This window comes from Sylvia atricapilla, chromosome 3, assembly GCF_009819655.1.
Source record: "Sylvia atricapilla isolate bSylAtr1 chromosome 3, bSylAtr1.pri, whole genome shotgun sequence".
NCBI lineage: Eukaryota > Metazoa > Chordata > Aves > Passeriformes > Sylviidae > Sylvia > Sylvia atricapilla.
The window spans coordinates 11,569,322-11,591,123 of record NC_089142.1 but is presented as its reverse complement, the minus strand read 5'-3'; the positions used below and the strand labels follow the sequence as shown (position 1 = coordinate 11,591,123).

Below are 21,802 nucleotides of genomic sequence, written 5' to 3'. Positions count from 1 at the left end.
CAGGCTCTCTTGTAAAGGGAAATACTTGGCATCTTTTTTGTTACCAACAGCTTATTTCTGCTGAAAGAAGTGGTGCATGAGATTAAGGTTTGTAAAAACGTAGAAAAAACAAGGTAACTCTTTCCATGTGTGCTTGCAGTTTCTCAAATGGAAAAATAAAATTGATTTCTCTGTGACTGGCCATGCCAAAGATAAAACTGAGGGATCATTATCAACATTACAACAATAATATTTCAGTTCTGCTACTTCAGAACTTCTCATGCAAAGACAACATTGAATATCTAATTATTTACAAGAGAACTACTGTGAAAAATGAGCATTCCATCAATTATAAATTACATGATTTTAAAAAAATTATGACCATGGAACAAATTCCAGGCTAGGTGTAGTACTAAATTATTTTAGCCTAACTATACAGTTGTAAAGAAAGCAGAGCTAACAAAGAAAAATTATTATCTGTGTCTAGAACAAAATAAACAAGAAAAAAAAGCTCATCTTTATTTTCAAACAAACGGACATAATAAAGTGCACAGGTGAAGACAAATTCTAAATTTTGCCATTCAAAAGTAATTAAAATTATTTATACCAAGCCATAAGCTTGTGTTGAAAAAGAGCTGCAGACTAGTATTCTCAAACCTACAGAGTATTAAAGAAAGGCCTCTCTTACATCAATCTTTGAAGTCTTTGAGAAAGCTCCCACAGGATGAACATGATCGTATAGAATAATAACTCCCACCATTACTCGCATGCAGAACATAAGGGTCTCTTCACTGGTGAATCTACTCCTGTACTCTCTGGAAAACAGAACAAAAGAAACAAACATTCTGGACCTTTTACTAGATAATTTTAAAAACTAGACTGTGAGTGCATAAAATCTGAACCAAAAGTGTATTTTTAGTTTGCAGATGCACATTAGTAAGACTAAATATCTGTGAATTCCGTAAGCCTGTGCCAGAAGAATTTAAAAGAATGGTTAAAGACTAGACATATGTGAACCACTTGTCACACCCATGCACAGTTGAGATCCTCAAAATTTATGTGATGATGGCTTCATAGAAAACTTCGTGAAATATGATGGAGATAGATCATACTTCAGTTTAATCTCATGCTGGGACTAGTCTACTAGTCCCACATGCTGGGACTACTACTAAGGAAAACTACTATTTTTGCTTAAATTCCTACTTTGGAATAGTTAACTGGGATCTAATTTCAGCAGCTAGGAAGTTCAGGGTTTCACCAAGGTGGATTGTAACAGTCATTTGTATTTTCTCTCTCTTTCTGTGTATTGTAGTACCTCCCAGCCTACAATAACTTCAACTTTTATTCTTCCACAGCATTGTAACATGAACAGATTTAAAGAAATCTACAGAAATGTTGATGTGAAAATGCTTGATTATCCCACAATTAGAATTAAATATCAGATAATCTTCTAGATGACTCACAACCTTTTATCTCCATTTTTGCCAAAAAAAGAGCTGACTCATAAGAAACTTTTCAATACTACTTCTATGATGTCTCAGGATTGTGAGATGAGTCCCACCCCTCCAGACAGTTCTCCAGAATTTTCATGAACAAACTCAAAACTCAGGAATTCTATCCTTTACATGGCTCCATGAACAAATGACTCATAGGCAGAAAGACTGCCTTGACTCTATCTTGTATGTGTTTTCCAGTCAAAGAGATATCTAACTTAAAATATACTCCAGTAAATGCATACCAAAATAATAATAAAGAACCTCATTGGCTATTATTATCTACACTAACATATACAATCACAATCATACAGCTCACTACATTTGTATGTATGAAAATTTATACTGCTGAATTTTTCATATCTAGAATAAGATGGCTGCATCCAAAAAAAGATCTACTTAAATGATCCTTAAATAGCCCTTGTGTATTTCCTAAAGCACTGCTTAGAAGAGCCAAAATCTTGCCCTCTGTGTGCTAATAATCAAGCAGCACGGGCAAGCAGGAGGCAGCAGTCAGCCTTTGCCTCTGGTTAGACAAGACACGGACACAGAAGCCTGTGAATGCATAAGATTATTACACTTCTATTTGAACCTTTTGTTGAAATGCAGACTAGCCATGTAAGCTCTCCCCAACAGAAATCAACACTGATTCATGAAAGATGTCATAAGGTGGTTAGAACAGGAGGCAAGGCTTTTTAATACCAGGCTGTGCTTTGTATACAAAAGGATTACAACTTAAGGCAAACATACAGGAATTCACTTGGAAAAAAAGCATTACAGATGGCTAATTAAAATATAAGTTCTGTCATACAAGCTCCACAAGATTTAAGATAAAACTTACGGTGTTTCCAACATGACTTTACATACACTGGCCATAGTACTTAGACAGTCTGTTGTATTTTCAATTGGTAATGTTTTGTTCTGTAATGGTAAGAAAAAGGCAATGCTCAATAAAGTATCTTGTAAAACTAAAATCAAGAATGTCTGTGTTAGACCTTTCTCCCCCTTTACATACTTCTGATACAAAATGTGTCGTTGCGTTACTGAGGGTTTTCAGCATTGGTGTGGCCTCTGCATAGAATAGGGACATCCTATTGGCCATTTCATTGTTCACTTCATTCTCAATGTCTAGCTGATGAAAATAGGAGAAAAAATAGTCAGTAAAACTCTTTAAAATCTTGCCAGCAGCAAGAGTAAGATGCAGTACATGTTCATGTCAGCAAGCAGATTGTTGCTTGAATAATCCTCTCTGATCACTTCATCCAGACTGCTGATTAACTCTTGTTGTGAAGGAGAAACATGACAGCTACTGAATCAAAAGCAACAAACTTTGCCACAAATGGCATAAATGCATCCTGATAAATAAATTCCTCACTGAGTTCAGCACATCAGTTTATTTACTTACATGCATGTTGTTTATTCTGTTGCGACTTATTGTCCGCCTGTAGTAACTGAAGTCATTTTGAATTGCTGGGTTTCTCATCTTCCAGGAAGACAAACAGAAAAGAATCAGTTTTGGTTCAAAATACATGGAAAATAAACATGTATTGAAAGACTTTATTAACCTTAAGTTCATCAAAACGAAGAGTAAAATGTAAAATTTCTGCAAACTCTTTTGCTAGAGCCTGTTCCCGTTCCAGGTGCTGAGTTGGAGTGTAGGGAGGGCATGTCAAGGATTCCAGTAAACTCTGCAGGGCTTTCTCTGAATAAAACACAGAAGCACAAATTGTAGTCAGTCCATACAAAGTTTTAACTACATATCTAAAACATACTGCATTCAAAGGGAGGAAACCCTCCAAACATGCCAAGCCCTAACAGAAGTGTTTTTTCATATTATTCTGAAGTGAGAAACATTAATTAAAGACACCTGCCTCTTCAGGCTCTGCCATTTTCTCTCCATTTTGTATCATTGAATTCTTTTCCATTTTTGTCACCCTTTATCTGGGATCCCTATCAAAAATTCTAGAGGAAGCACTTTTCTTGTATTCAGATATTCAACACTTTCACCTTCCTCAATTAGCCATCATCTCAGTATAGAGATTATTCTGGCATCTCTGCTACTAAAAGTGTTCTCTTAGGCACTTCTAGTAACAGAGATAGCAATGTAAATCAGCTTCTATGCCTGTAATTACTAGTAGAACTCAAAATGTGAAAGACATAGTTAGAGGATGTTGAAGAATACCCTTGCACTAGGAGCCCTCTCACTTCATACATATATTCAAGAGTCCTAATTAAAAAAGTAATTGCTTCACTTTTTGTGTTTGTTGAGATGACAAAGTCAGTGTACAACACATCCAACTTTGGATTTTCACCATGTGAGAGAGTTAATTCATATACTTTCCCCATTATCTCTGCTTTTAAAAAGTCTCAAAATATTACTGGCTTATATTCCTTTTAAAACTCCAAAGGATCCAAATTACAAAAAAAAAAAAAATTGCTTTAGTCCAACATGGATCACTGAAGTGCAGAAATATGACAGGAAACAGAGAAAAAGATTGTAGTTTTATAATGTTTTCTGCTTGTATGCTATTTAGGTAATATAAACAAACTAACAAACTATGAAATCAAGATTAAAGAGATGCCTTGATAAATACAATTGCATTTATTAAAATATCTGTTAAATGTCTGTTGATATCAAACAGAAATAATATTAACTCTAAAACTCTTTATAAGTTTGTTGAAAGACAAAACTTCCTCTTCCATTATATATTAAAAAACCTATTAAACAGATATACTAAAACAGGGCTCACCTAATCTGAGTGAAAACTCATAAAAGCGCTTTAGCCTTACAACCAGGGGACAGACTGAATTCCATGCTTTTTCTTGCAGCTGGATATCATTGGGATTTTGTATGGCCTGAAATAAAAATATTACTGTAAAGATCTGTGATGAATGAATAACGAGCAAGAGGTTGTTTGGAATTTTTCTAATTATTTTAAAAAGTATTGTAAAACATAGAAGAATTCTGAGAAATTGTATTGCATAAGATTAAATAAAATACTGTGTTTTTCACCTTCCCTCTCCCCCTGTAACTGATTTAAAATCATTCATTACAGTGAACCACTGAGATATAGAAATATTTTCTAGCATATTCTTTTGGGAGCAAAACTATCGTAAAAGCAGCAGATATAACCTTTTGTGTGACTACTGATTGCAAAAGTAGCCTTTTTTCCAGGTTTTAATGCTTATGACATCTTCAACATGTTGAGGTTTTTAAGTAACCAACAGCTCACACTAAGAGTATCTGCACATCTAATGCAGGAAAAGTTTTGGCACCTGAGAAGAATTCTAAGTCACAGTTCAAAAGTGTACTTCAGGACCAGTTTCACAGAATAAGATGCCTCTAAATGGATGTGAAGTCATAATTTACTGTTGTTCATTATTCAACTTACACAAATGTTGCTGTAGGACATGAAAGAAAGATGAATTACTCCAAATATTTCAGAAGGCAAAGAGCATAGAAAAAGCTTTATTGTCTAAATTCTTACTACCTTTTATAAGGTGTTCCAATATAGACTTAACATGGTTGGTGAATAGGAACGACACCTCTCTAATCCCATTGGTTAAACTAGAGAAACAGCAAAACACCACCTGGAGAAAGATTGTTTTGAGAAAGGAGAGTTGTTTGCAAAGACTGTTTTGAGAAGAAACTTTCTTGAGAAATTCTTCCTTGGGAAAAAGTTAGCAGCTGCTAGGAGGCTAAAATCTCTCAGGCCCACACAGAAAAGAACAACTATCTGTATCACGTATTTCTGACACCTCAGTATTACTTCTTCCATGTCCTCAAATTTGACTTCTGCCATGAGATACATGAAATAAGGCATATGAAATGGTGTTTCTTGAAGTGAAAAATAATGACTAATTAGTAACAGAAAACCTGAAAGAAGTTCCAACGGCCATCATTTTATAATTTCAAATTAGAACTTTATACTGAATGTTTTGCATAACCTGTTACATATTTTAGAAATACAATTTGCCTTGAATTCATAGAATGTGCTTGGATAGAGAACAGAAGCAAAGAACACATCGAGTTTTGCCTGATTTTGCTTCCAAAGAACTGTCATTAACAAACATACATCTCTAATTTCTTGTCCAGCTCCTTTGTAAGCCTGAAGATCTGCAAGCATGCTTTCTGAGTCCTGTAAAACTGCACTGATCTGGTTCCAGACCTCCCTTTCTCCATCTGTGGGCTGTGCATCTAAGAAGAGAAAAGCAAAATGCACAAAGTCAAAAGGAAGCTGCAGTACAAACAGCAAAATTACTCAGTTCTACTTAACAATACCACATCCAGCTTGGCTATGTGTAACTCCATTCTGATGTAGTTTTTCCAAATATACAATTATACTGCCATTCTGCTAACATCCAAGCTTCTGCTTTTTATAGCAAGAAAGGAAAAACAGTACAGTTTTTGTATGCTCTGGCTCATAATGCCTCTTCTCAAAACGCAGCATTTTAAAGAGCAGCAGTATCATAAAGCAATGTTATTAGAAAATAGGATAATGCATCAGTCCCTCTCTTTCACAAGCTCCATGGCTCAATTACAAAGAATTGCTCACTTTTCTTGCAGCTTGGGGATAAAATCAGGCCTTTCAATGGATAGAGCAGTGGGATAATGTTCCACTTTGACTTTCCTCCAGGCTTCCTTAACCAGGGTAATTTATTTTTCCTTTTGTAGAACAGATACAGCACCATTTTTTTTTTCTTATATATGTCAGATATCATTCCTACCACTAAAATAAATCCAGCTCTGTCAGTAATCAGTTTTCAGGGTGTGAGTGACTTGTAGACCTTTATTGTTGAGCAAAATGATATTTGAAAGTAGATCAATTTTCCTATTCAAATCTTCTCCTATGGGATTTTCACAGCAGTGTGACACCAGGGAGTGATGTTATCCCCAGAACACTGGCACATTAGACAAGCCAGAGATCTTCTGTCTTCTTTTACTTTAAAACATAAAGATGACAGGCACTGACCAAAGACTGGATGACCTACATATGGGATTGCACTCTATACATGAAGGAACAATGATATTATCCCAGCAGATTTCTAGAGAGACACAACTATTTTTTCCCTTAGATTTCTATTAGTTTGTAAAGGTGGAATGCTAATTTTTATGAAAGAATAAAATTACCTTGAGGTTGAATCTTAGAATTTAAAAACTGCTTGTCTGAATTAAGAGTAATGAGATAAATTCAGTTCAAAACTCATCAATTAGGTTAAGCTACTGCATTGACCTTTATATTAATAGACAAGAAATATTAAAAACACTTTTCCTATTTAATCATCTCATTGTCCTTAAGAAATGAATTTTTTACCCATGCATCAGGATAAGATTCATTTACACAGTCCCTATGAAAAACAAATTAATTGGTTGACACTGGAGTGTATGGAAAACAGGCATTCACTCCACAATGTCTCAGGTTCAGATAATTTGTTTAAATGTTTTCAGTAATCTACAGACTTTTCATGAACAGGACACAGATGTCTGAGATTTACATATCTGTAGCTTCAAAGCAACTCATACTTAAAACACTTCCCATATTCTTATGGCATCATGAGTCACATGAGACTGCACACATAATACTGACTGGACTTCCCTTTTATTCTGGAAGTTTTCCTTTCTCTTATTTAAAAGGTGAAAATAAACATGAACTGGGCTTATTTAGCTGGGTTTTATAGACAAAATATTTCACGTAACTAAAAAATTCAACTATCTTTCAAAAATTGAGGGAAAGGAGCACCGAAAGGGAAAACTGTCCCAACAGGAAAATCCCATGGGACATGGCTGTTGAACTGGCCCATCAGTTGCATTAAATTTACAGTGTTCCAGACTGGTTCTTTCCTCAAGCTGCAAGAAGACTCAGGTACACACCATAAGGGGTTTGGCATCTTCTGATAAAGAAGCAAAACAGAAAACCCTTCTGACTTTAATGGGAAAAGCAATGATCCTGAGAAATAGTTACATACCATACAACAACAGAGCAGGGGAAGGTAGGAGTCACACAAAAATCAGTATTGGCATTTTAACAGTTAAACAAGTTAATGAAAATAAAATTTCAGTGAATACTAACAGAGAATAAATAACTTGTTAGTGCAGTTCATGAATGTAAAATCTGCATGTGTGGGTCACCTGAAGCATCTTGTTTAACGTTGTTGGTTACAAGGTACTTCCATGTTAATTTTTACAATTTATTTGCTTTAAAAGTTCTAGTGCTTAAGGGGCATGCAAATGCTATAGACTGCACAAGACTTTGGGACTTCAAAAAGGCTTTTAGTAACACCCTTTACTGTAAGTCTTTTTTAAAATTTCCCAATTCATCTTTTGGAAGTTAGTGAAAGGAGAAATATTTGAAACTTAATGAGCTTTCTGTAGTATCCCAGCAGTTGGGGAAGTAGGAGCAAGAGGCAGGTAAGTGTGTGAAAGAGGGAAAGAAAGGGAAGAGAGAGGAAGAGGGCAGCAAAGGCTCCAGAGCAACAGGCTTAGCTTGCATTTGCAGAAGCGGTTTATATTTATGTTGGAAGTGTTTAGCTTAAAAAGAAAGGTAGGGAGAATGATACAGGCTTTTTTTTAAAAAAAAACCCCATGCATTTATTTATGAAATAGAAGTTATGCAAACAGATGTTCTGATAAGACCATGGTCATGTTTCAAAAGGGATTTTACAAGAAGATCTTGCCAAAAATGGTCAGCTGAAATAACCATAATGGATCACGTTGAAAACAATTTCATCTTACTGTTAACAATAATAATAATAGCAACAACAACTAAAAGGAATCAAGACTTCATGACAGATTTTGACTTCTAAAACTGGCTTGCTATTCCAATGAAACTAAAGCTTGTTTCTTTGCTCTTAATTAAAAAATGCCAGTCCTGAACCACAGTATGGAATCACTGGCTGGCTGCGCTCACCTCTTATCCCACATCACCAGAGAACCAGCATGTGCTTCAGGAACCTGAGCCCATTTATAAATGAAACCACTTCCACTGACTAACCCATGGTGAATGCAAGCCCTCTCAGTAACAAGTTACCATAATAGCCAGACTCACTTCATTTTAAGGCTGAGTTTTTAGAATACTCCTGATCAGCAATCAGAGTATTCTATCTTTAATAAGACAAAATAGAGAAACCATTCACCTCCCTTTGTACAAATGTCTCTAATGTGAACCCTAAACCAAACAACTACATGAATCCTGTAACAAATTAATGCAAGAGTCACATGAGGCTTGAATCTCCCAGATTCCACCAGCAAAATTTGAAAATTTTAGCTCTGGATAGAAATACACTTCCACTGGCTCCATCAGAAATAACCAGGACATGGTAATTCATCCATTCCATGAACACATGCTCTCTTTCACATTTACACATGGTCTATGCCATGCTTTGGATGGAACGTCAGACTTCACAAAGAACAAGAGGAAACTTGGACCCACTACAGTTCATTTGTGGATACATTAAACATTTCAAGTGAATGGTGGGGCATGGAAGTGGGATCATCATTATTTTCTTAGCAAAATACCTGTCATTTTTTTCAGAAAACCTTCCTAACATGTAAGGTATCTACTTCATCCTCCGCCAAATGTGAGTTAAAAAAAAACATAGAATAGTCTAGGTAGGTAAAACATTAGTACTCATAGGACAAGACTTAATATAGAAAGGATGTGATGCCTTTACTGATATCAAATTAACAATATCTCAGTAATTAATTTTAATGAAGAAAGAACAGTTCTGTGAACAGTACTAAGAACACTATTAGAAGGAGCACTTCCAACTCACACTGAATTCACACACTCCTTTCTGAATCTGAAATGCAGACCAACATTTGAGAACTTTATTCCACCCTTAGGTGGTTAAGAAGATTCCCACTGAGGCTGGTTAGTCCTTCCGTTTCAGTGAATGTAAAATCACATTTGTCATAAAAATACCATGCCCTTCTGGCCTCGACAGCATAGCAAAAGAAAGTGAGTTAAATAAGAGCTTTCACAGGCTCTGCTTTCAGCTTTTCTTGTCATGCCCACTTCTGAATGTGGCAAATAATTACACCAGCCTACAAGTTAGAGAGCAGCACACATATTTAACTGCATAATGCTGAAGTCCTATTTCAGATTTCTCACCATGACAATGACTTTTTTCCATGCCAATCTGGGACAAAATTAAAAGAAAAACTCAGAAATGAGCAAAGGCATTGTAACTAAAGTGAGTAGCACTTTAGAGAGACCAGAACCTCTTACAATCAATACATTAAAGAACCCCCAGAACTGGACAGAAACAGTACCCTATCCAGGCTACACAGGATTTTTAAATTTCATTCTTCCTAAGTTAGCTAGAATAAAGTGAAGCTCCCTAACTTGTTAATACTGGCTCCAGGCAGGGTGCTGTGCCAGGGAGATCAGTGCCCAGCTTCAGCTCTGTGGTGGGTGGGGGATGGACACACACAGCACCTCTCTGACAGAGCTGCAGTTTCTGGCTCAGGGCACTCCACAGCTCAGGAATTGAGTGCAACCTCCTGCAGGCTGGACCCAGATTATATCCCTAGCCCTGCTGCCTGTGCAACAAGGGTATTAATTAATAGCCTATTATGTGAAAAGTAGGCAGTTGCTCTGCTGCCAGACATGTTCTATTAATAAACCCTTTTAATCGTACATGAATAATAACTGAAAATTTCATGAACCTTTCTGGGGATGTGGGGGAATCCTAGAAAATAAGATTCTTGGAGGCATGAGAGGGATTTAACTAGGATCAAGTGAAATCCACCTAGCTAACACTGGAAAAAAAAAAAAGAAAAAAAAAAAGAAAAAGAACCTGCTTACATTGAGGTTAGAAATATCTTATAAAAAGTATTTGAGGAGAGGATGGGACTGTAGGTGTCACTTAAGGACATCTACAAATAATCTATAAGTGTTAGTCTTTTAGATTCAAAATAAATTGTTGCATTAGCTTTCAAGTTATTGCCAAGAATTCATGTGGAATTATTTGTTTACTTTGTCTGGAAAAGGCAGCAGTGATTTGACCATAGATTTTCTGGGAGAGAAGAAAAAAAAAAACAAAACAAAAAAAAAAAAACAAAAAAACCTCACAAGACTGTACAAAAAGAGCTCAAATCTCAAATACCCAGAATTAATTTATCTGCAACTAATTTAAATAAGGTCAACATTTAAAGTACAAAACAGTTTTCTTGAACTGACAAAATCCATTTCAATAGAATTTGCTGTGAAATCCTGAAATCCACAGATGCTCAAGACTTGCCACTCTCAAGACTTGCCAGGCACTCACTTTTCCTAACATTATTTTCAAGTTGAGCAGTAAGAAGGAATTAAGATAAAGTAAGTGGTATATGATCAAACCCAAGAGGTAGTAGCTTGATTAAAAATACTCCCATCAAGATCCAATTGTAAAACAGCAATATGGTGCACTTTCTAAGAAGCATGAAATTATTTTTATTTAAACCTTTCAGCAGACCTTAAAAAAAAATAATTTGGCTGAATGCATGAAGTCTGCTATACCCCTCAAGGAAAAGACCTTTCCACCTGTACGGATAATGTTATTCTCCACACAGACCTAGAGTAACTGCCCAACTCTAAAATGAGTACTGGGCAGCAAACAGAACTGCTTTTGCTATACAGCATTAACTGAAATTAATGCTGGATTCAAGTTTTTCTCAAGTATGACCATGGAATCACAAAACTTGGTTTCCAGTTTGGACTGAAGAATAATGTTAGGTGTCAAAAAGAATTGCAATTGACAGTGTGGATATCTGCATGAAAGGAAGGGGAAAAGATGATGTCAAACTATTTTTTTTTTTTTGTAGCCAGCTAATGAAAAAGCCCACAGAAACTAAAAAGCAAGATGCTGATGCAAATAATGAATACAGTAAACACATCAGCTCAGCACACTCATCATCCTCTGAATGGCGAACTCTAGTGACTTGTGTTCACTCTTGAGCTTGAACTGACAGCGCAGGCCACAGAAAGCCACACGTCCAGCAAGCCCACACCAAATTCTGACCCATGTCCACTCACTCAGAGTGTCCTTTTCCACTGTATGATGGCAAATTACGTGGGACCAAAGCACAAAACCACAGCCCTTTTTTTAGTCACATCCCTGTGAGCAAATTCAGATTTTGTGCCACTAAAACCTCTGGGACTGTATGTGGTGAGAAAAACTTTTAAACTTTCACTTACAAGCATGAAAGTCCCTGAAATTTGGAGTTGACAGTTTTGTTCCTCTCCAGGTAGGTGTGCCTGACTGGTGTGCCCTAACCACTGGCACCTCCCGTGGGAGAAGGGACTTCATTCAGTTTTTGGCCACGTGCTTTTGGAAAGAAAAACAACCTTCACTGCCAAAGCAACAAATTCAGTATTTCCCTCTCTCACCACGACCTCTCCCAAGGCTCCTCACTGCCAGAGCACCTGTTTCCTGCCAAGCCTGTAGCCTGGGTCAGGAACACTTTCTTGCCAACAAGGACACAATGGGACTGATTAAACCTGGAAGCTCAGAGCAGCTGAAAGCTTTCACTGTAGCTTGGCAAAGCCACAGAGCACTGCCAGGCCCTCAAAGTTTGGTAGAAAAAAATTAAGTGGCGGTTTGGATAGAGATTTGACAATCTGGGATGACAGTAAAGTTTTTAAATTATAAAGACAGAGAAGAAGGGATACATGGCTTATCCTAAAGCTAAACTTTACCTTTATGAACCTTTTTTTCATAATTCAAAACCGATTTTTCATAATAAGGTAATTAAGATCTAGATGAGAAGATTAAGGTATGTGCACAGTTCCAGTCATACATTCTAGCTCTCATCTAAGAAAGCATGTTTGAACAATTTCATCAGATTTAAATATGTATTTAAATGACTTTTTGAAGCAGTCCTTCCAAGTGTACATAGACATACACGTTCATAGCATGTCTATTACTTCTTTCAGAAAATAATTCAGGAATAAATTATTAAAGAACAAAACTATTTCAAGATGACAAAATATGTGTTTAATCACCTGAAATGCTCTTTTAAACCATGCTACAAAATGGAAGTATTTTAAAACCACTAGATTTTCTCAAAACTTTTTGGTTGGCTTATTTTTTTTTGTTGTTTTAGAAGAGAGGTATTAAGGGAGAAAATGTCCCACACTGTCAGTGTTTCAAAAAACCCCATATTTCACATATGTAGTGAAGACAGATTAAACCCATATTAAAGGATTTGGTGACAGTGTCTAGAAGTACATGCCGGAAAACTGTAGTCAGCAAAAGTGAAAACAGCTTTGAATTAAATATCATGTGACAAGACAACTGGAATGGGAAACACAGTTCTGCAACTGAAAACCATGCAATTAAGAGAGATGCAATCAAGCACATACACTTTGACCATTTCACTACTTTTTAGAAACTATAAACCCAGCTAAATCATCACCCAACCAAATAAAAATAGTTCCACCTCCACTGGTTATTTTTTCCTATCTTTTTATCTCCAACATGTATTTCCATTCAAGGAAGAATCACAATTTTTGTTAACCCTGATTTGTTAAAGAAAGTTGAGGTTGACTTTATTCATATTTAAGTTTAACAATGGCTCATAGGTGCTTTGAATTTAATTCAAGATAAGGTTTTACTTGCATATCTACCTCTCTGCCCCTTTCTCTGCTCAGAATGAAGTAATTTTGTATGGTTTTATAAATATCAGAAAGCAATATTCTACTGAAATGTAATTTGATTTGTTTGCAAATCCCTTTTGAATTGCTTTATGATGCATAAGCACATGCAGTTTATTAGGAAATAATAAGCAAAGAAGGCAAGCCAGGCAAGAAGCTTTGCTCACTTTCAAAGTCAAGGAAAAAATTTGGCCCCTGATCAAGCTCTGTGCAAGTGAGAACTTTTAAAAGATTTCCCATTTGGTTCCTGAAAAATAGAAAAGGAAGAGAAAAGGAGTCCTGAGTGAACAAATGATTTTAGACACAAGGACTTGGACAGATTGGTTGTGCTGGAAAATATACACTGTAAGCAATCAGATTTTAAGTTTTCCCTCAGTTTGCTGCTAAGTCAGGGAAAAGATTCTCTCATTGTCTTGAAATTGTTTGAACTTACTTTCAAAATCCAGGAAAAAATGTGGATAGTTTTCAATTTCCCTGGTAAGGACCTTAAGAAGATTACCCATCCCAGCAAACCTAGTGAATGCAACAAAATCATAAACAGTTATACATGTAAACTCAGAATACTACAGCTAAGAGCTTGACACAGTCTGCATCATATATTCAACATTTTGGCAAGTTCTGGACAATGAGAAACATTTTGATGGTGAATTTTGTGATACATATGCAGAAAGAGGAAGATCTCAGATAAATACAGAAATAATTCCCTTCAATGAATTGGAATTTAAACATCAGGATAACATCCCAATGTATAAACAGGTATTTATGAGTTTATATACTTAGCAAGAGAAATAAACTCAGAGCTATATTTCTATTTGTTAATTCTCTAAATTGCTGGAATCCAAATTACTGAATACTGTTTCAAAGTAAAAACAGACATCTTAACACTTGTCTTAGATTTTAGCATAATTCCATGTCATTTTAAGAAAATAACTCACTATAAGGAAAAAAACCCCACCTATTTGTTTCTAGTCAGTAAGATTTTATAATATATTACTATAAAATTCTACGAAAAAGGACAGCTAAAAAGCTTTTTAGCTTTTAAAAGTGTATGTATGCATTAAAAAAAAAAAAAAGAGAGTAAAAAGGGGAAGTTTAAAGTCTTTATTTTTATCTGTTATTCCTATCTTTTATCATCTTGGAATTCTTTGTATTTCAAGTTATGAACATCCCCCAAAAGGAAAAGTGACCAGTTCTCAAAAAAGCAAGTCTCTATGGAAGATAAAAAGGAAAGAGCTTTGAAGAGAGAGGGTTTTTTTTGCCAGAACAGGAAAATAAGTTATTCTAAAACTGTGTAGAAGTAGAGCTTTCTTGGTCAAACTTTTTCTCAGAAGACAGAAAAATTAAACCATGAAAAGGACATATCAGGATGAAGAGATCTGCCTGGAGGGATGTAGAAAAATGTAATTTTAGATTTAAAACACAGATTGAAAACTGATTTTTGCCTCAAAGAGAAATATTCTCATTACTCTAAACCACGGCTCTTGGGGCTCACATCTGATGTGCATCTGTGATTCAGTTTAACTCTTTTCCCACTTAAGAAATCAGACCACAAAAAATTATTCTAAGCATGTACATGGCTGATACTCCACATGAGGAGACAAAGCTTTTTTCAAGTTTTCCCACAAGCATTACAGTAGGAAAAGTATCATCAACCCTCATTTCTATGTGCATATAAAAGATGTGTATTTCTACATCAGGAAAACCTAGGAAAGTAATGTGAGGCCTAGAGAATTCAAAGCAGCTACAGTCATACCATAAAATGATATAAATTTAATCAATAATCTGTTCAGAACATGTAGTTTCATGTAAGCTAAGCTTTTGTTAAATAAACGGCTTTGTTTTGCAATAAACACTTCAAAATTTTCTCTCCAGAACAGATCCAGTGAGCAGACTGTCAAGCCCTTCATAATTAGCAACATCTTGCATATATAAAATTGACACACAAAGAAACATTTTCCATTATTCATAACGTTACATTCATTACATGCAGGAAAAATTATTTACACTTTTACTTTCAGAGCAAGATCAGCACCTTATAAACTTAGTTTGACTTTCTGATTAGCCTAGAAAGGAGAAAAACATGCAAACAGAGCAAAATGGATTTTTTAGTGTTAAAACTTATACCTTCAATAATTTAATATTTTCATCACACTGGTATAATACATTTTGTCAGCATCAGCTAGGAGAAACAAGACAAAAGTACACGCACTTATTTTGTTTTTCATAACCTTGGAAAAAACAATTATATTATGTAATACCATCACAATCAAAATGACTGACTCAGCTTGGATTCTTCACTTTCAACTCTTTTTAAGCCATATCTTACCTCATCACCTTCAATCTTCAGAGAGTGCCCAAGCATTTCTTCTGCTGCCAAAGCTTGCACTGCATCCAGAACTGCTTTAGCTGATAGCATGCTTTGAACAGAGAGAAACCCTTTGTGCCAAAAACCTGAGGATATGCTCCCTCATTTGCATTGAGTAGTTTGAGGTCATGTGCCCAAGCTCTGCCTCTGATCCTTCTTAAACAAGTACAGCACATCTCGGCTTGGGAGATTTCACAGTATTTTTCCGGAACTTTTCTTACATTTCCAAGCTTGTTTTTCACTTTATTCCCTCTCCTTCAATCCCTGTGTAGAAACTGATCCAGCTATTCAGGTCACAAATACAGAACAGAAGCCTATCACAAACTTACATACACACGTGTTCATGCAGGAGACATTTTCTAGTGATCCTAAAGGCTCTGGTTTGACACTATCCATTGTCAAAGCACATCAACCCCCAAAATAGTCATATTCAACATCAGCATCCAGAAAATATGGTTCAGGCAGCTGCTAAACATGTTTTAATTATTTTTTATAAAATTTTTTTATGGTTTCCTAAAAATCAGAACTAAAAGCAACATCTGGTTCCAAGAAGCTTTCAAGTGTAACTCATAATTCAACACTAAGTTTTAATTTCAAATTAAAAGGCCACCCTTCACCTTAAAGGAAGTGCTAATAAACACAAGTCTTTGCCTCCAACTGATTTATTTTATTCTGCATAGCCTGCTGCTTCCCAGTACTTGGCTCTTTCAAACTGTCTTTCCTCAAAATCTCTAATAACATATTCCAAACTTCAGGAACTGAAAGTCACCTCCAGGATAATTTTAATGAGATTTCAAAGTTACTAACAGCACATATTCTGAGCAGATCCATATATATATATATACACACATACTGTGGTTGCAAGACAAATGCAAATAACAGCTGATGTACAGAAGCAAATCATAGAGGTTTAAATAGGAGCATAAAATTCTATTTCATTAAACCGGAAAACATTTTATTTTACTTACTGTAAAATCATTTTAAATGTTGAACTAAGACTTAATGCATATACAAAAATATTGCTGATGCTGTACCACTAAATGCTAGCAGCTTCTCTTTAGTGTCTAAATCCCTTAAAATTCCAATTTTTAACTATGCTTTAAAAATTATGACACGTTGACAATGATGTTCACATTTTATTTTTTCCTATTATTTTCCAAACCATTAAAGCTTACCTTTAGATATTACATAAGCACATAAAAAACAGTTTTTAAGCTATTGTTGACATTTTAAACCTCATTGCCTAATTTTTGATGCTCAACATTTAATTTGTAGTACAGACATAAATAAACAATAAAGCAATGAACAGGAAGGTACATTTAGCATTTTGGATTTTATTTACCATTATCTAGTAGCATGTTTTAAAACTTGAGTTTTGAACAAAATATCACCAGCTGGTTTTCCAACAAATAACTGTGTTCCTAAAATTTCACTGATTTAATTTCAATGTTCTAGAGATATTACCTTGTATGGGAAAATAAATTCCTTCTACCCCACTAAAGCAATCAGTTTATTTTTGAATTGTGATACATAAAATACTATCTCCCAAAACAAATCAGAATTCCACCCCTCAAATCTGCCACAGATTTTATATACATATAATGAAAGTGTACTGAAATATATTTATTATATACTTAAATCCACTTTCGAAAATTTAGTAAGTCTTCCCAAACTGGGTATTACTAACTAAACACTAAATATCATATTATTCAATGCTGCTTTAAAATCTTGGTTTACACATTGTTTTAAGCAACTACACAATTTTCAAGTGTGGAGTTTTGCACCACTTTCAAGTAATAGCTATATTAGTACTATACAAATTGCTAGAGAAGTACTCATTGATTTCTTCTCTTACAGGACTACTTTAATTAGTACTGATTCAACACCATCAGCAGCACTGCAGTACACTGAAGGTGTAACAGAGCCAAAGCTTTAAAACCTTGTGTTAGTGAAAAAGGACACATTCACCAGCTCAAGTCTTTGCAACTCATCAGTGCTCCTTTGCCAGATAATATTTCCTAAATCTGTCTACTCACATAAACATGGTCTGAAAGGCTTTTGTCAAAATGAGCTGAATCAGCAAATACCTACTGCTTAACCTCATTTACATCATCTTAATGAAAGCAGGGCTGTGCGTGTTTATATGAGCAGCTCCACTGGGAGTTGCAGGAGAAACAGAGGCTCCCAAGCTCAAGAGTGGCAATGGATGATTCAGAATGATAACTTCTAGTGGCACACCTAAGTGTGTTGAGACATGAGGCATCCAGTCCACATTCTGAGGGAAATGTACTAAGCACATCAGCATCATTAAAGCACTGCAACAGACCTTACCGCATGAATAATTAATTGTGGTTTCAAAAATATACCAGCATCTGAACAAACTCAAGATCTCTCAGATCAAAAGCATGATTCCAATCATTGTGATATTCACTCATACAGTTTGTTGAAGTGCTTGTAAGGAAACAGAAGAAGTGCAAGATGCGAAAAATGATCTTGGGAAACTGGCTGCTCATGGCTTGGACAGGAGCACAGGGTAAAAAACTGTAGTGGTGAATGGAGCTAGATTCAAACAGTGGCCAGACACCAGCGGTGTTGCCCAGGGCTCAGTCGCAGTTAATGTATTTAGCAGTGATCTGGACAAGGGGATTTGTAGTCATGAGGTCACACTTCAAGTGCTGTGTCCAAGAAAGGTATCGAGGTGCTAGAGCATGTCCAGGAAAGGGCAATGGAGCTGGGGAAGGGTCTGGGGCACAAGTCTGATGAGGAGAAGCTGAGGGAGCTAGAGGTGTTTGACTGGAGAAAAGGAGGCTCAGGAGAGACCTTATCACTCTCTACAACCACCTGAAAGGAGGCTGTAGCCAGGTGGGGTTGGTCTCTTCTCCCACACAAGTGGAGATGGGATGAGAAGACATGGCCTCGAGCTGCACCAGTGGAGGCTCAGGCTGGACACCAGGAAGGACCTGTTCATGGTTAGAGTGGTTAAACACAGGAACAGACTGGCCAGGGAGGTGGTGGAGTCACCACCCCAGAAGTGTTCAAGAAATAACTGGACATGGCACTTAGTGCAACTCTCTAGTTGGCATGATGCTGTTCAATCAAAGGTCAGACTTGATAATCTTGGAGCTCTTTTTCAACCTAAGTGATTCTGTGATTGAACTCTCATTCAGTTCACACACAACACCAAGTTGAGCAGGAGCGTTGATCTGCTGGAGGGCAGGAAGGCTCTGCAGAGGGATCAGGACAGGCTGGACTGATGCTGAGGGACAATTGTATGAGGTTCAATAAGGCCAAGTGCCAGGCCCTGCCCCTGGGTCACAACAACCCCTGCAGTGCTACAGGCTGGGGAAGAGTGGCTGGAAAGTGGCCAAGAGGAAAAGGATCTGGAGGTGTTGGTCAACTGCAGCTGAATGTGAGGCAGGAGTGCCCAGGTGGTCAAGTAGGCCAATGGCACCTGGCCTGCATCAAGAATAAAGTGGCCAGCAGGACCACAGGGAAGTGGTAATGAGAAATAAGACAAGAGGAAACGGCCTCAGTTGCACCAGGGAGGTTTAGACTGAATATTAGGAAAAATTTCTTCTCTGAGAGGGCTGTCAAGCACTGGAATATGCTGCCCAGGGAAGTGTGTGAGTCACCATCTCTGGAGGTATTTAAAAGATGCGTAGATGTTATGTTTAGGGATATGGTGGATTTGGCAGGATCAGGTCAACAGCTCAACTCAATGAACCTGGAGATGTTTTTCAATCTAAATGATTCTATGTTTCTATTACTTCTTCCCATCAGTTCCACAGTAGGCTTCTTTCTAATAATCTCTTCAGTTTTCTTATAGTTGACAATATTTGCATGGATATGGTATTATTGCTGTCTTCAGCTGTTTTACTGCTAAGTCTTTAAATCATACAAACTGCAGTTGCATTGATGAAGAAAAAATATGACAACTGAAATTTAATAGTCTCATTTGTGCAAATCTAGTTAGTTTTCAAAAATGGTATTATTTCTCTATGGACTTTATTTTAGAAATAAGTTAAAGAATGTATTGTAATACTAAGGAAAAAGTAAAAATAGTCATACATTTGTGTTGAGGTGATAATTGCACAAATCTCCAAAGATATTAGATAATAAAGTATGTACAGTACTCTCTACAAAGGCACAGATAAGACAAAAACATAATCAAATTCTTTTCAGAAGGTAAGTTATATTAATTTTCCAGAAAAAAAGAAATTATCCCCAATGCTCGCCTCTAAGCACTGTATTTATAAGGTTTTCATAATAGAAATAACATACATAAAGTGCACCAAGTGGCAACCTATACACAAGCAAAGAAAAATCAGTGCCACACATTCCTTTGGCAGGTGAAGAATAAACAGACAAAAAGAAACCCCAACAAAACTCAAAGCCAGAAAATAGCTATAAAGAAGTGAAAAGTGGAATAAGAGAAGAAAATTGCCCAAGGTAAAAGTAACTTAAGATAAAAGAATCATTCCCTCTTTGAACAACTATTTTATTAAAATTCCTAGTTAAGGAACATTTCTAGCCAAGAGCATTTGCTGTTAACTGATATGCAGATTGCAGGACACAATTAAAACCTAAAAAAAAAAAAGTCAAAGGGAATTAATATATGGGTTGTAATGACAAATATGTTTTTCAGTAATCACAAAATGTTTAAAGAGCTAGCCAACATTAGTATCTGTAGCCCCAAGGATTACAGAGCTTGGCCTGTGGTTTCTTTAGAATTAAAAGGGAAGAAAAGAAAAAATTACCTTAGATGAACCTAAAACTTATCCAGCAGGAGGATATTTCTATATGCCAACCCTCACACCTGAATTTACTTTGAACAGAGCTCTTGCATGTTATCAAAGTATATAATGTCAGAGCAGCCATCATGAAAGAAAGAAAACCACGCAACCAAAATATCTGGATTTTGATATCTGGTCATAATAAAAACCAAAACAAAACACAAATCAGACAAACAAACACCAAGAGAAATGTAGAATGGAATCCAATTAAGTAATTAGAGTAAAATTATATTAGAATTTAAGAAAGCACTGTGGCACTTTGATCCCTCTGCCTGAGCACAGAGTAACTAGAGCAAACTAGCCTGAATATGGCATTGCCTGCACAGATGCTTTACACAATCCAGGGACACGATTCCTCTGAACACAACAAATGAAGCCTCTATCAGTTTTTGCCAGCTGTTTACTGGCAAAACCAAGACATCTTTAAAAGATACAGGACAGGTTTGGCTAATTTGAGTTTCTTCTTTCAAAATAAACCCACTGTATTTTGTTCCAAGAGGAGTTTGACTTAGTTCCTCCAAGATCTTGTGAGAGAGCCACACTATTATCTTCCTCTTAAAAGTTTTCTTGTCCTTATCATCTCTCACCAAATTCGTAGTGAGAAAAGAAAAAAGGCATGTTAAAACACACTAAGTTTTGGAAATGTAATGATTTGAACATTTGAGAAGGTAACTGGTTTCAATATTTGTGAATATAATGAGTGAAAAATCTACACTAGATCAGATAAGAATTAGAATCAGAAACAGGAGTTTTGGATGAAAAATCAGAAACAGAAAAAAAATATGTTCCTAGTCCTTTCTGCCTGTACATGACTGAAAATCATTCAGTCTTCTGATTATGCCACACAGAGTATTTTTATTATATGCAAAGAAAATCCAATGCAAGTGTCTGAAAAACAAGATGAAGACCATCATGTTCTAGCTCTCTGGGCAACTATGGTAAAAACTTTCCAAAGAGTGATTTAATTTTTCAATTATTTTTTGTGTCAATTGATAACAGAAGTAAGACTTTGCATGCTAGCTTTCTTCTCTTAGTATTTTACTTCTCATTTTAATACATAAATGCTAAAACAGCACATCTGATTTCAGTAAGTCAAACATAAATTCTACAGGGACTGGATTTCTTAGTGTGTATTTCCTAGTGATGTGCTCTGAATGTGTCAGTATGTAGGATATAATGCATTTTGCCATTTTGTATTTATGGTTTGGAGGGTAATAATCTGTAAGATATGGATCAGAAGGAGTCTTTACAAGTATTGTTTCCCAGGGAAGGGGACATAAATTCAAGGACATCTTAAAATACTAAAGAGGCAATTAATTCAATCAAAGATACTGACATCAGTGGAATTAAGACAGCTATGCCTGGAAATATTTACCAATAGCTCAAGATTTGAGGAATTAAGGATGAAATGTGGATCTTTCTAGGGATTTGCTGCTTTTAGTTTAAAAATTTGTCATAGTGGTCTTATTTAAATATCTTATCACAAAAATAAGAAAACTTGCTGACCTATTACAAGAATTCTACAAGGTTGCTGAG

At 36.0% G+C, this 21,802-nt stretch overlaps 1 protein-coding gene across 5 annotated transcripts in view; it reads right to left on the bottom strand.

Moving 5' to 3' along the window:
• CYRIA (CYFIP related Rac1 interactor A) overlaps positions 1-21,802 on the bottom strand; it is a 54,293-nt gene that overhangs the window by 5,094 nt on the left and 27,397 nt on the right. For 2 of the 5 annotated variants that reach the window (XM_066314768.1, XM_066314771.1), the window contains exons 4-11: positions 13,276-13,355; positions 5,549-5,670; positions 4,223-4,328; positions 3,038-3,174; positions 2,878-2,955; positions 2,488-2,604; positions 2,314-2,393; positions 668-794 (exon numbers count right to left, since the gene is read on the bottom strand). In XM_066314768.1, the coding sequence (XP_066170865.1) occupies positions 668-794; positions 2,314-2,393; positions 2,488-2,604; positions 2,878-2,955; positions 3,038-3,174; positions 4,223-4,328; positions 5,549-5,670; positions 13,276-13,348 (840 nt within the window). In that variant the 5' untranslated portion in view covers positions 13,349-13,355. Of the gene's footprint in view, positions 1-667; positions 795-2,313; positions 2,394-2,487; positions 2,605-2,877; positions 2,956-3,037; positions 3,175-4,222; positions 4,329-5,548; positions 5,671-13,275; positions 13,356-13,541; positions 13,626-21,802 lie in introns of those variants that run through there. The other 3 variants (XM_066314769.1, XM_066314770.1, XM_066314772.1) reach the window with 3 other exon arrangements.